The following is a 16,053-nucleotide window of genomic DNA, read 5'->3' as shown; positions in this document are numbered from 1 at the left end:
GGAAGAAATGCAGGCACTCAACGTATAATATTTTAATAAACCTCTGGCACCCAATGTGTTAACAGGAATCGAACCCTCAACCTTTGGATTGACAGGCTGCAACACTACCTATAGTGCTATAGCTTTGACCAGGCTGAGGTTGTCTCTTGAAGATAAAAGTGAACCAGTGAAAGCAGCCGATCTACAAGCTCAGAAACACGTTGCTTTCAGAATGAAGTATGTCATACATTGCAAAAACATACCCTCTCAAATAAGTATTTCAGGTTATGTTTAACAATTGCACATGTATTAATTGACACAATCATGTTGTGTGCAATGCAACTTTAATGAAGTCCGCATCAAGTGAGGCTTGAACTGGCAATCTTCAGGATGTGAGGCACACGTTTAAGGGAGAAGCCATTGGACCAACAGACAAGAACCTGTGAAAAAGGAGATCACACAGATGATACAGTTTCACGCAAATAGCTGAAAAATCCTGGGTTTAAGTGTTTTTCAAACTGCTCAAAATTGCGGACAATCTAAGGGCGGAGCTTACTGGTCAACGTGATACATGTGTTCCTCATGAGTCAAGACACATGTGTAAGCCAAGTTTAATGGCTGTCGGCCAAACGAGGCATGACTTTTGCCTGTTTAAAGTTTGCACTTTCAAAAAAATCGCTATGGCGCCCCCCTTTGACCAATTGGAGTAAGATTGGTTTCAGTAATATTTGGAATGACCCTCAACATTAACGCAAAGTTTCAAAGAAATGTGAGTCTGCATGTATGTGTTAGGGGCAGATGAATAATTGTCATAAAACTGCAATATTCATTGGCTCATTAAAGCTTCATTTTTTCACTTATGGAAAATCTTTGCTGCTTGTTTGTCGGCATAGGTCCAAAGTTCATGTGTAAAACGTTTCGTGCAGATTACTCAAAAATCCCATATAATTCAAAATGGTGGGAGATCTAAAGGTCAGAGGTCAAAAGTCAGAGGGTGAAAGTTGTTCAGCATGAAGAGACGCATATGTGTATCCAAGTTTCATGGCTGTAGGTCAAACAGGGCATGAGTTGTACCTGTTCAAAGTTGGAATTTTGCTATAGCGCCACCTTTTGACGAAAGATTGTGAGAATTATTTCTTGATAGTTTTTCATGACCATCTACCATATGGCCAAGTTTCGTAAAAAGCGACAGCACAGTTCAGCCAGAACTGCGAAAAGTGGCAGAAACGGAATACTGCCAATCTTAAAACAGGTCCAGAGCTGAGCTCTGGCCCCGTAATGACTTTTCGGTCATTGCATCGTCTATTTCTCACTTCAAATGTTTTCAAAAACATTCTTGAGAGCAACGTTTAGTTGTAAATGACATTGGTTGTTTGTTTACATGGCTGTCATGTTGGATAAAGCATAAAACCAAGCAGCGCAGGTTAATATGAGCAGGTGTTCTGAGTCTCTGATTACACAGCGGTCCGTTATAGAGCTCATCGGTCATTATCCAGAAATAATGACCGATGATTGACCAATCAGAATCGAGCATTCAACCAAGCCGTGTAATAATCACGCATACCTAATTCTGACGCTTTGATTCTGGAATTGTATCTTTGCATTGGTGAAGCCCTGTCAGCTCGTACTGTACTTTTCTCTCACCTGTCTCGTCTGCTGTGGCTTCGCCGGGCTCTCCTTCTTCTCCCGATGCCTCCACCTCTTTAACGAAGTTGGAAGGGAAAGAGCCAGAGCAGCCCTCTTCAACCTGCAGGCACAAGCCAGGCTTTATTAATCCACCTGTCGTCCCAGTGTGTGTACTCTGATGTATTGTTAAAAATACAGTTTGCGGTTGCTCCACCTGCTCTGAAAGTACATTTCGGAGAGAGTTAGGAGTTTTAAAAAATAAATGAAAAATATCCAAAATAGCCGATCAACAAGCTCACACAACCACATTCTGCAGCATTTCACTTTTTCAACCAAACGTGTCATGTTGTAAGCTTGTATATTTGTTATTTTAAATTGACACATTTTTGTAGAATAAAATCATCATCTAAAACCATGAAAACAAAGACAACACTTTTGCCATATAACGATGTTACAACATGCTAAATCGTCTCATGTTATGGATACATTGTGGGGGAAAAGACACGCAGTAACGATTGTGTCCACAAGAAATGCAATTCCCATGACAGTTGCTAGATAAGTATTGAAACAAGCATCATAAAAACTGTCTGGGGTGTACACTGCACACACAAGCCCAAGTAGACATTAACACAACCCCAGAAGTATTTTAAAGTGAAACCCCCCTTTAAGTCTAATGAGTGAAATGCTGACCCAAACAGAGTTGGCAAAGGCTGAAAGCGTACATGTACAGTACATTGTCTGAAGTAAATCAAATCAACTAAATACAGTGTGCTGCTCATCTATCTAGGTGGTCAACTATCTTACTACTATCTTATCTTACTATCTTACTACTACCTAATTGACAAAAGCTCCGAAAGCTGGTGCGGGATTCGCAAGCACAGGATCACTCCACATGCCTCCAAGACCCGCCAAAGACTGTTGATCAGCGTTATGGCTATGTTTTAGGCATCTTACCCCACCTCGATCAGTGATCAGACTCTCGGCTTGATTGATTCTCTGATTTGCCTTTGAGACCCTCAGCCTGATCTGGCAGGTTGCCATAGCAACCAGATACAGGAAGTCTGACCTCTTTATCAAATGACCGAGCTTGGACAGGAAGGTTAGGGCCGCAAAGCAAAGCGGGGAGGGAGGAGAGGAGAGGAGAGGAGCCGAGAGGAGAGGAGAGGCCAGAGGGGCCGGACTTCGCATGACGTGTATGCAGAGTGACTAGGCCAGCAATGGTCGCTGGCCGTCGCTGGACGATGATGGGTTTTGGACTCTGTCTGGACCAACCCCGGATCAGGCCTAGATGTGAGGGCCGCTTTTCGCGGCCCTGACATCTAGTATAGATTTATTGGTGGAGGCCCACAACAGTATCAGACAGACATAATACCATTAAATTATACCATAAATAGACAAGTAACCCACATTATTAACAGCTTCACAATAGTACATGTGCCCAGTTCCCCATTCTGTCCTGGCTTGCCACTACCTTATCATCTATTATTAAATATGGCTGATCAAAGCATTCAAAATATGCAACAGACGAGCTTCAAAGATGCGCAACCCCTAATTACACACGAACGGCTGTTTTCTTAAAACACAAAAAGGTCTTCAAATAAACACAGGCCCAAGGTTAGAGTCTGGAAAGATGTAGCAACTGTGGATTATACCAGGGACAAATGACTTGGACTTAGCTCTTCCTTGGACCCACCAGTGGATTACACCAGGTCCAAGTGTCTTTTTTCCTCTTTTTCTTTGCTCTTCCTCATGGACCTACTTGCGGATTATACCAGTGTCAGTCTACCTTATGTGGATTATGGGTCGACAAGTATAACACACTGACTTTTGTCTTTTATTGTGCTTTTTGGGCGGTGTAGCCGCCCTATAAGTGGGGTTGGGACTAGGGCTTTCACCAACTAGTCGACTAGTCGACTAGTCGACTAGTATAACCACTAGTCGACTTTGTTGGTACTAGTCGAATAGTTGAAAAAAATATATAATAATAATAATGTAATTTGTTTTAATGCCATAGTAATGGCCCATCTTACTATTATTATTATCCTCCTGACTTTATTTTTTATCAAAAGGGGGTCAAAAGTATGCCCAATAAAAGCCTATTATTGGGCAATGGGGATCCTTGCTGTGGTGCTGTGCTGCTGGCCAGAAGCGCTTCCCTTAAAACGCCATAAAAATAAGGGCAGGAGGATAATAATAATAGTAATATAGTAGTAGGATGGCATTAAAACAATGCCCCCCCTAAAAGAAAAAAAAAATCACACCCAGTGTGAAGTGGGCGGTGTGGTCACAGTGGTCATCACAGTGATGGAAGTTCACTTAAAGAAAAGTAATGTTGTGGACCAACCATTGTACACCCCTAACTTTAAAAAAAACATAAATGTGTTTTTTTTAAGTGCATAGTCCTATTTATAGGGCTATGCACATGTGTCATGTGTTCACTAGCCAATCACAGTCCTGAATAGTCCTGAATTGGCCACCATAGTGTACAATGGTGGCCAATCACGGTGCAGGGTTAGGGGGGTACAATGGTGGCCAATCACAGCGCAGGGTTGGGGGGGTACAATAGGTGGGGGGGTACAATGGTGGCCAATCACAGTGCAGCGAATATCGATGTCCAAACCTCACATATAGGGGCGGTTTCACCGCCAAATAAAAATAAAAAATTAATGTAAATTTCGACTAGTCGACTAGTCGACTACTACTTGGTCAAATGAGTCGACTAGTAAAAATCATTAGTTGTGAATGCCCTAGTTGGACTTGGGACACCTCATTAGTACACCCTTTGCTGCACTGTGATTGGCCCATAATAGTACACCCCTCTACATTAGTACACCCCTAGCTGTACTGTGATTGGCTGACTCTATTGGCTGACTCTATTCAGCCCTGTGATTGGCTAGCGAGACACATGATGACATTAATAACCTATAAATAGGATTATGCATTTTTGGAAGTGAGCTTCCATCACTATGATGACCACTGTGATGACCACACCGCCCACTTCACACTGGGTGTGATTTTTTCTCCTACCTTAAAGGGATTGTAGGAAACATTAAGCCTAAATTTGAAAAATATTTATATATATATATTTTGCATTTTTTCCCCTCTATCAGCCACTATATAATGATGCTGGGGTGTTTTCCTGCATTGAAACACAGTCCTCTTTCTGAAATCCGTATTTTCCCTACTGTTTATGTTTGTCCGGGGCGTAAATTAACGCACGCATGTGCGCATCCGTGCGCGTCCGTGTCCGTGTGAACTTTTAACTTTTGGTTTTAAAACGCTCTCAAACTTCTTTTTTGAGGCACAGAATTTACTTTTCAGATAGCGTTTGGATAGAATTTAGTTGTTTAACTTCATATATGTGGTCAATTTGTCATGAAAGAGCCTATTTAAAAATAAAAATTCAGAGAACCGGCAGGGGCGGGCAGTTCCGCGAATTGTATCCGAATAAAGCAACCTATATTCGGCATGGCCCGTTTAGAAGTCCCCTTAACTCTATGGAAGTCCTCCCTGCGTTACCCCCTGGTGGTCGGGGAAACAAACTGCTGGAGTTTTTTTCTTTGTTTATCTCTGAACTTGCCTACAATCTCTTTAACTAACATCCATAAGTATATCATGCACAGTATACATTGCTGCTATGCTCACGCACCTTTTATATCTTATCTCAGGTACTAGTGTAAATATGTAGATAACTTGTTTGGTGTCCTTTTGTTCTCTTGTTTGACCTCCTTTTCCACTTGCCCCCCCCCCTCCTCCTCTTCTTCCTCCCCTTCCTCTTTCTATGGAAATTACGTTATGATGAGAACTATGCATGAATCAAATTTCACCTACTTTTTTTACTTCGATGTGACAATAAACCTGATTCTGATTCAACATCACTTGACTCATCCTTCATCATCCCAGCAGTAAACCACCTGTCCTTTTAAACCATGCATAACAATAACATGTCCAAAACAACAAGATGCAAGTGCTCAATAGCCATATAAAAGCCGCAAACTATAGGCCAGTTGTCTTCAATGACGAGCCCTTATTCTAACTAACAAAGAAAGTAATAAAGAAATAACATGCATTTAGATTACTTATTTTATATTGTCACACAAATTAGCAAGGTTGCTAGCTTGGAGTTAGCTAGGTACTGCAGCTGTTTTGCTGCTGCTTACCGTATGAGCCAGGTGAGGGTGTTAAACGTACCTCTTCAATGATGTCTATGATGTCTCCTACTTTGAGCTCCAGTTCATCCTCGTTCTGTGGCAGGTATACAAGCAATGCCTTGCACTGCCTCTTCTTCGGCTCTAAAAAGACAATGACGGGAGAGAATGTACCAGTTAGACCACTAGCCAGCTCAATGAGGCGTCACCTCTAACTGTGTGTGTGTGTGTGTGTGTGTATGTGTGTGTGTGTGTGTGTGTGTGTGTGTGTGTGTGTGTGTGTGTGTGTTTATATTTATTTGAGCTGGAAGACTGTGCGTGTTTACATGTAAAACCACACACGTGTCAGAACACCATTCAGGCCATGTGAGGTTGTGCCTTGAACCATAAACTAGTTGTTTCCACATCTTCAACTTGCTTATTATAGATCCCAAAGCTCCTCATAGCCTCCTCTCCGTGAGTCAGATGTTCATCCATAATAAATCCAAGATATTTATATGAAGTTGTATATAAGCTAATGACTCCAAAAACAAAAATCAAGAGTACGAGTAAAGCCTAGTTCAGACCAAAGAATTGCGTCTAGATGCATGACTTTGTTGCACAGCAAAAGTTTTCAACCCACGAGCTCATAACACTTTGCCGAAACGATGCGTGAGCTTGTAGATGAGCGGTTTTCAGCATGCAACACCATCGTACGAGAGGAGCATACATTTAAGCATTAGAATGTTGCATTTACATGACACACTACCATATTGCCATATTGCCACGTTTCATAAAAAGCGACGGCAAGAAGAAAAAACAATACAATAATAAGACAGGACCAGCACTGAAGAACTTGGCCCGTAATAATCATTGCGGTTTCAATAGGGCTTCGCACTACTGTTAAGTGCTCGGGCCCTAATTAAAGCTGCAAGCAACGATGAACTACTCCTCCTCACCTATAAAGCTCTCCATGCCCTAGCCCCAGGGTACCTCTCGGACCTCCTTGACGATTACATCCCAGAGCGGGACCTGAGGTCTTCCGACTCGGGGCTTCTCACCACCCCTCATAGCAACAAGCGGACCCTTGGCGATAGAGCTTTCAGCGTGGCAGCCCCTGACCTCTGGAACTCTCTCCCAATGGAGATTCGCCAGATGCCAACACTGGACTCCTTCAAGTCCACACTGAAGAGACACTTATTTACTCAGGCTTTTGGCCCTCTCGGCTCTGTCCATGATACAAGTCTGTATGGCAATCAGCTGAAAAGTTAGGCTACATAGCTTAAGCAATTACAGCCTGTCCTTATTGGTCGTCTAAATGTGCCTTGCAGGTTTCTTAGATTTTTGATGCTGGGAAGTGGAGTAATGGCTGTTTAAAGGCCAAGTAGATGTCGCCTTGACCACTGAATTGGTCACCAAGGCCAAGGTCTCCACCTGCTCCCTGGACCCCATGCCCACAACATTGGTGAAGGCCTGTCTACCCACCCTCTGCCCCATCATAACAGACATCATCAACTCCTCTCTGAAATCAGGCATTGTACCCACCAGTTTCAAAATCGCCTCTGTTACCCCAATACTGAAGACGCCTGGTTTGGACCCTGATGACTATGCTAACTACCGGCCAATCTCCAACCTTCCTTTCCTAAGCAAGACCCTGGAAAGAGCAGTAGCTGCACAGCTCCATCAGCACATGTCCAACCATGAACTCTTCGAACCTCTCCAGTCTGGCTACAGAGCCCACCATAGCACAGAGACCGCCTTGATCAAGATCACGAATGATCTCCTCAGGGCTGCTGATTTAGGCCGCATCAGTATCCTGGTTCTTCTGGATCTCTCTGCAGCCTTCGACACCATCTCCCACTCCATCCTCCTCGACCGCCTCACCACCCACCTCAGACTCACCGGATCCGTTCTCTCCTGGTTCCACTCATATCTCACCAACAGGCAACAGTTTGTCTCCATAAACGGATCCAACTCCCACCCAGTCCCAGTTAACCATGGTGTGCCACAGGGTTCTGTACTTGGTCCCATCCTTTTCACCATTTACATGCTCCCGCTTGGTCAGATCATCCGCCACCATGGTCTACATTTCCACTGCTATGCTGATGACACCCAGTTGTATCTCAGCACCACACCAACCACTCTGCTACCTCCAAAATCCATTGTCAACTGCCTCCATGAAATAAAGACCTGGATGACCACCAACCTATTCAAACTCAACAGCAAGAAAACAGAGCTCATGGTCATGGGTCCCAAGGCGCAGCTTCAGAGGATTGGCGATTGCCTCCTCCATGTGGATGACGGCTCCATCTCTCCAGCCGCTGAGGTTCGCAACCTGGGTGTTATCTTGGACTCTACCCTCTCCTATCAATCCCACATCAAATCCGTCACCAAATCCGCCTTCTTCCACCTCAAAAACATTTCCAGACTCCGGCCGTCACTCTCAGACTCTACTGCTGAGACCCTCATCCACTCCTTTCATCTCCTCCCGCCTGGATTACTGTAATGGTGTCCTGTTCAGGCTCCCCAATAAAACCCTGGACAGATTGCAGTATGTGCAAAATTCAGCTGCCAGAGTGCTCACCCGCACCAAACGCTGGCAGCACATCTCCCCCACCCTCAAACACCTCCACTGACTAGCCCCAGGGTACCTCTCGGACCTCCTTGACGATAACATCCCAGAGCGGGAACTGTGGTCTTCCGACTCGGGGCTTCTCACCACCCCTCGTAGCAACAAGCGGACCCTTGGCGATAGAGCTTTCAGCGTGGCAGCCCCTGACCTCTGGAACTCTCTCCCAATGGAGATTCGCCAGATGCCAACACTGGACTCCTTCAAGTCTGCACTGAAGAGACACTTATTTACTCAGGCTTTTGGCAATTCATTTGTTAATTTTCTGTACTGTAAAGCGTCCTTGGGTTTCTGAAAGGCGCTATATAAATCCAAGTTATTAAGGTTTCGAGGCCTATCAGGCTCGAAGCCTTATTACATCTCTACACTTTCGCTATTCTTCCGCCACTTTTTGCAGTTCTGGCCTAACCGCGTGGTCACCGAAACTCGGCAATATGGTAGAGGGCTAAGCCAAACGGCGAAGACCCGAAACTCACAACCATTGGCCAAAGGGTGGCGCTGTAGCACTCAATTGAAAATGCCAACTTTGAACAGGTACAACTCATGCCCCTGTCTGACCTACAGCCATGAAACTTCAATACACACATGCGTCTCCTCATGCCTAACAACTTTCATACTCTGACTTTTGACCTCTGACCTTTAGATTTCCCACCATTTTGAATTATATGAAAAACAGTAAAAATCTATCTCCTCCTGGGATTTTTGAGTAATTTGCACGAAATTCTTCACACATGAACTTTGGACCTCTGCCGACATAACGATGGGAGCGGATTTTTTTCTAAGTGAAAAAATGCAGAAGTTAGGAGCCAATGACTGCTTTTCATATAATTCAAAATGGTGGGAGATCTAAAGGTCAGAGGTCAAAAGTCAGACCACGAAAGTTGTCGGGCATGAAGAGACGCATATGTGTATCCAAGTTTTATGGCTGTAGGTCAAACAGGGCAGTTGTACCTGTTCAAAGTTGGCATTTTTCAATTGAGTGCTATAGCGCCACCTTTGGACGAAAGATTGTGAGAATTATTTCTTGATAGTTTTTCATGACCATCTACCATATGGCCAAGTTTAGTAAAAAGCGACAGCACGGTTCACCCAGAACTGCGAAAAGTGGCAGAAGAAGTGACAGAAAGAGGGGAACATTAAGACAGGTCCAGAGCTGAGCTCTGGCCCCGTAATAAAGGCAACATTAAGACAGGGCCAGGAGCCATGCTGGCCCCGTAATAATAATCATTGCAGTTTCAATAGGGCTTCGCACTACTGTGCAGTGCTCGGGCCCTAATTAAAGCTGCAAGCAGCGATGAACGGGCCCTCGACGTTCTGTCTACGATACAAGCCTGTATGGCAATCAGCTGGAAAGTTAGGCTAAATTGCTTAAGCAAATTCAGCCTGTCCCTATTGGCCGTCAAATTTTTTAGGTATTTGACGCTGGGAACCAGAGTTATGGTTGTTTAAAGCCCATCCAATAGGAACACAGAGGGGGCGGGGCTTAAGCACTTTCAGCCTGTCCCTATTGGCCCTCTAAGTGTTCCTAGCAAATTTTGTAGGTATTTGAAGCTGGGAACCGGAGTTATGGCTGTTTAAAGCCCAGCCAATAGGAACACAGAGGGGGCAGGGCTTAAACAATTTCAGCCTGTCCCTATTGGCTGTCTAAGTCTACCTAGCAAATTTTGTAGGTATTCGATGCTGGGAACCGGTATTATGGCTGTTTAAAACCCAGCCAATAGGAACACAGAGGGGGCGGGGCTTAAGCAATTACAGCTCGTCCCTATTGGTGGTCTAAGTCCACATACCAAATTTGCACTCGTAGCATGCTTCGAACCGAAGTTATGGCTGTTGACAGCCCAGCCAATAGGAATTGTAGATCGGCTATTTTCACTTCCTGTTTGGCCTTGAAGTTTGACGCTTCTCCACAGTCACACCATTTTACGAAAACTCAAGCTTTTGATAACTTTTCATCGTTAACGTCTTTTGTGTACTCTGAGCGAATTTGAGGCGGATCCGACGATCCGCCTAGGAGGAGTTTGTTAAAGTACAACCCGTGAAAATGGTGTGAAATGCACAAAAACGCCACTATCAATTCAAAATGGCCGACTTCCTGTTTGGTTTAGGTCATGGCTCCAAGAGACTTTTTCATAAGTCGTGACATCATACCTTTGTAGTGGGCGCTATTGAGCCATTAGGCCACGCCCCTTTTTGAGACGAATTAAATACGTAATTTTTCGCCACTGGTAACGTGTGTGCAATGTTGCGTAACTTTTGGAGTACGCATTTCCCCTCAAAAACGCGAAAATAATAATCATTGCAGTTTCAATAGGGCTTCGCACTACTGTGCAGTGCTCGGGCCCTAATAATAATAATTGCAATTTCAATAGGGCTTTGCACTACTGTGCAGTGCTCGGGCCCTAATAATAATAATCATTGCAGTTTCAATAGGGCTTCGCACTACTGTGCAGTGCTCGGGCCCTAATCAAAGCTGCAAGCAGCGATGACCTAGCCTGGGATCCAGCCTGCTTCGCTACGTTCGGCGGACTTTTTTTTCTCTCTTCGCTTCTCAGTCTGGAAAGCACCCTATCTCCAAGGGAGGCGGGACATGGCATACGGCTGGAATCGAACCGTGGCTTCTGATTGGTCTGTGGTGCGGGGCGGGACAAAAAAAACAGTGTGATCGTTGTGATTCGTCATCCAATCAGCAACGACGTTGCCTAACGTAACATGTAGTTCCAGTGAAATATCTCTAAAAGTAAAATTGTTTAAAAAAATTCAAATGGTAGCCGATATGTCCTAAGTAGGCCGAACGTTATAGAGTTGGAACTGAGTTTCTAGCTAAAAGTATGAATTTCCCCATTGAAATGAATGGGATTTTTTTAGCAGTAAAAAGTGAAATATCTCTAAAAGTACAAATTATTTCAAAAATTCAAATGGTAGCCGACATGTCCTGAGTAGGCCGAACGTTGAAGAGTTGGAACGGAGTTTGTAGCTAAAAGTATGAAGGACTAGTTACGGTCCAAAAAAGGGTGGGAATTATTGGCAATAACAGTAGTGTGATCGCTTTAGCGATCCCACAATAATCATTGCAGTTTCAATAGGGCTTCGCACTACTGTGCAGTGCTCGGGCCCTAATTAAAGCTGCAAGCAGCGATGACCGGGCCGTCGAAGCTCTGTCCACGTTGGGGGCAAATATCGACCAACCAGAACAAGGAGCAGAGCAAAGTAATTATAATGAAGGACAAGGATTTTTAACAAAGTTGCGCCAATAGGAACACAGTTAAAAGATTATGGCAAAAGATCTATGAAAAAACTATGAAATATCGACCAATCAGAATAGGGTGTGGGGTTAAGTAACTCCAATGATGGACAATGATCAGAAGAGGGGGCGGACCAACGTAACACCAATGAATGCAAGGTTCATTCTATCTCATCAAATTCCCCTGCCTGCCGAACAAGTGACCCAACTAGTAGGACTCTCTATTGCTTGCACGTTGGCTATTTGTGCTACCTTTGTGTGACACTAGTCTGGCGAAGTAGGACATTAATTTTCGGGAGGGGTGGGGGGAAACATAAGAATTGACATATGGAGATATGAGGTTTCTGCCAACAGCAATGATTATATTCTGACCTGGAATGGGGATGGACCTCAGACAGTGTTGTGTACTTTTGAATGGGGTTCTTCCGTGGGCTACTGGGAGTGTGTGTTCAAATGTTCTCACTGATGGGTCCAGCAATGCTTGTGGCATTATGTGCAAACGTGCCCCTCCTGAAAATGTTGTCAGGTTTTCCATTTGTTTGACTATGATTGGCTTTCAGATACATCTTGATAACATGACTTCAGGGATAATGTGTACCGATTTGGGTAAGGTTTGGACACAATTGGTAGGAGTAGCAACAAAAACGGTGTTATGCAATGAAAACGCAACATGAATATAATCCAAGAAATCCAAGGGTAAAGAGTGTTGATTGTATTACCTACGGTTCAAGAGTTATAGGCCAAAACATGAATCGTCCTGTTATAGCGCCACCATGAGGCCAATTGACATGGAGATATGAGGTTTCTGTCAACAGCAATGATTATATTCTGACCTGGAATGGGGATGGACCTCAGACGGTGTTCCTCATGAAGCCCAGTGGACTGACAGCCAGAGCACAAGTCATAGTCAGGACACACTGTACACTTATACCTGGTCCCGGAAATGTTTCCCTCACAGCAGTGACAAAACACACCAGGGTGCAGCATGCCAGAATCTAGCATACAAAACAAGAGAAATGTATCAGTATGAATTTAGTATAAAACTAGAAAAAGTGCTCCTCTGAGCAGGTCTCCACCAGGCCAGGTAGCTAAAATTGACCTCATGGTGGCGCTATACCAGGACAATCTGAATACTTTTGAATGGGGTTCTTCCGTGGGCTACTTACTGGGAGTGTGTGTTCAAATTTTCTCACTGATGGGTCCAGCAATGCTTGTGGCATTATGTGCAAACGTGCCCCTCCTGAAAATGTTGTCAGGTTTTCCATTTGGTTTGACTATGATTGGCTTTCAGATACACCTTGATAACATGACTTCAGGGATAATGTGTACCAATTTGGGTAAGGTTTGGACAAAATTGGTAGGAGTAGCAACAAAAACGGTGTTATGCAACAAAAACGCAACATGAATATAATCCAAGAAATCCAAGGGTAAACAATTTTGATTGTATGACCTACGGTTCAAGAGTTAAAGGCCAAAACATGAATCGTCCTGTTATAGCGCCACCATGAGGCCAATTTTTAACATTTCCTCCTTGGCCTAGTGGGGATGTGAGAGCAAAATGTCACACCAATCAAACGCTGCGTTCATGATTTGAGGCATTTTGCTAAAAACGAGCCACTCCTGCAAACTGTAGATGCCAATCAGAATGGAATGTGAAAAACCGGACAGATCCATCTTGATCACATGACTATAGAGATAATGTGTACCGATTTGCGTGATGTTTGGAAATAAATTGTAGGAGTAATATAAAAAAATACGATTTGCAAAAATTGGCCTCCTGGTGGCACTATAAAAGGTTTTTCCTTGGCCTCTAAGGAGTGTTTGTGCAAAGTTCCGTGCTGATGATCGGTCCAGTTATAGGTAAAAACGCGAATCAGCCTGTTATAGCGCCACCATGAGGACCGTGGGATGTGCGTGCAAAGTTTCATGGTAATTGGATGATCTTAATCAGGATCATAGACTAGACTGTAACTGTATTGGTTTCTACAGACCGCTTTGAAGCCACTTTTTTGTCAAATTAAAATCCGCCATCTTTGAACTTCCAGTCCCGAAAAGAAACCGTAAACGATTAGGGGGGCGCTATTGAGCCATTAGACCATGCCCCTTTATTTTATTTTTTTTATACGTAATTTTTCGCCACTGGTAATGTGTGTGCAATGTTGCGTAACTTTTACATATTGCCCCTCAAAAACACGATTCATTTATGCAAAGAATAATATTAATCATTGCAGTTTCAATAGGGCTTCGCACTACTGTGCAGTGCTCGGGCCCTAATAATAATAAGGAGGAACTTTTATCTCAAATGTTTTAATAAACCTCATGGTGGTGCTAAAACAGATAACAAACATAAATGGGCTACGCCCAGGGGTCATCAACATGTCCGTACACAGACACATGTGTCCATGGCAAGAGGTGTCCATATCCATGGCACATGTTGTATTTTGGTTATAATGTGTACATAGCCACTATGGGCGGCAGTGGCTCAGGGGTAGAGTGGCCGGGTAGAGTGAACTGGAAAACCGCAAGGTTCCCAGTTCGATCCCGGGCTGGGGCGCTCCCCTAAGCCAGATTCCATTCCCCAAAGCTCGGTCACTCGCTCACTCTCCTCGCTTCCTCCACTCGCGCCTAAGCCCCGCCCCTGCGAGGAGCCGAGGATTATTTGTGAGGACGAGTGGTCGAGTGGTTGCCGTCAAAGGATCGGACTGCACTGGGTCCGTCATTTCAAAGCGACAGAAAATTCCGCGATCACTTATGACGTCTCAAACAGCTGGACCAGAGCCGTGGATGAAAATATACATGCATAGAATAATATGCAGGTATAGAATATAAGAATAAACAATTCATCAATGTGGATGGCCACATTGTTATCTTTATAGTTAACATTTTGTGCAAAGCCATTTATTCCTGAAATAGTGAACGAAGCGCCAGGATGATTAAACATTTATGAATTAAATCCTGACCCGTCCCTCTTTTTGCTCTTACAGTCCCCAGACCCCCCACCCCCCGCAGCAGTCCCGCACGGCACTGCTGCTTATAACAGCCACCGTATATTACAGAGTATGTCTGACTCTGAATTACATAATTCATGCAGGGTGGCCATACGTCCTCTTTTCCCCGGACATGTCCTCTTTTGGGGGGCTGTCTGGGGGGGGGGTTTCATAAAATCCTTCAAATGTTCGGGGTTGAGAGTTTGGGTGATATCCCTCCCACTTCTGGGACGAAGAAAAAAGAAAAAAACTCAGACGATTTTGTGATTTTGCTTGATATTGTTTGATAGCGAAATAAATCATGACTGATAGACATGAAAGAAGACCCTTCACAGCAAATAGAGAATTTTTAATTTTAAGAATCGGTTCAGAATTGAATGTGTACGGCTATAGTTAAAGCGTAAAGTGTCCTCTCCTATATTCAGTCTATATATAAATACAATACATTATTTTAAACATAATCTTTGTCACAGTAATTTATAGTAGTCCATGCACTGCATTGAGACATGCAAGGAGAGAAATGAACTATCAGCTTTTGAGACAGAATAAGTGTGCACAATATATTACAATGTATATCATTGTATTATACTTTATATCGTATTGTTGCGTCTTTTCAGTCAATTTACACTGTGTGTGTGTGTGTGTGTGTGTGTGTGTGTGTGTGAGATGCGCAAGTGATCGGCGGGGGCGAAGGGGGGGGGGGCAGCCGGTGTTTTCGGGGCATGGTTTCGGGTTTCAAGCATTGTTTGTGTGGCCACATGTGGAGGAGGACCATGTATACGTCACGGGAGAAGGGAAAAAACAAAAAAAACGTGTACACGTGATGCGGAAGTCTGCCGCGGAGGAGCTGTTGAGAGTGGTCGAGCCTACACTTGATGTACACTCGCTAAATGCAGAAGTAGAGAGCCTCCTCGGCTCCTCCACTCGACTCCACTCGCCTCCTCCAAGAAGCAACTGAGTAATTGGAATTTAGCACATCCGGTTTGGAGTCGGAGTGACCGAGTGGGAGTGAGCGAGTGGCCGAGATTTTCGGGTTTGGAATCTGGCTCTAGAGTTAGTGTCGAAGTGTCCTTGAGCAAGACACTGAACCCCTAATTGCTCCTGATGAGCAGGTTGGTGCCTTGCATGGTTTGGATAAAAGCGCTATATAAATGCACCATTTATAATCTATCCTAAATATTCACGATGTTTTTTTTAAATAATTTGTTTGAGTGATTTTGGTGACTCGTAAAGTGCCGGGATGACTTGCTCATTAATATGTTGCAGGAGATTTGTTGTGTTGGTACCCGTACCGTACATGATTGCATCAGGTGGGGATGCAAGACAAGACAAACAGCTAGAAGTAATGTTTACTAATAGCTGCCTTCATTCTTTCATGCTTCGCTTTCAATGCATTGCTTTATTAAAATGTTCACATTTTCTAAAAACAAAAACAAACGAAACAAATATTTAACAGAATGTTTC

The 16,053-nt window shown here is 43.9% G+C and overlaps 1 protein-coding gene across 4 annotated transcripts in view; it reads right to left on the bottom strand.

The window, feature by feature from the left end:
• Window positions 1-16,053, bottom strand: part of LOC308099312 (uncharacterized protein) — a 127,740-nt gene that overhangs the window by 92,456 nt on the left and 19,231 nt on the right. For 2 of the 4 annotated variants that reach the window (XM_080448032.1, XM_080448034.1), the window contains exons 5-7: window positions 12,436-12,597; window positions 5,797-5,897; window positions 1,624-1,726 (exon numbers count right to left, since the gene is read on the bottom strand). In XM_080448032.1, the coding sequence (XP_080304158.1) occupies window positions 1,624-1,726; window positions 5,797-5,897; window positions 12,436-12,597 (366 nt within the window). The remainder of the gene's footprint in view (window positions 1-1,623; window positions 1,727-5,796; window positions 5,898-12,435; window positions 12,598-16,053) is intronic. The other 2 variants (XM_080448033.1, XM_080448035.1) reach the window with 2 other exon arrangements.

The sequence above is a fragment of the Gymnoscopelus braueri genome (assembly GCF_963280865.1).
Source record: "Gymnoscopelus braueri genome assembly, chromosome: 13".
Classification (NCBI taxonomy): domain Eukaryota; kingdom Metazoa; phylum Chordata; class Actinopteri; order Myctophiformes; family Myctophidae; genus Gymnoscopelus; species Gymnoscopelus braueri.
This window is presented reverse-complemented; position numbering and strand designations above follow the sequence as displayed.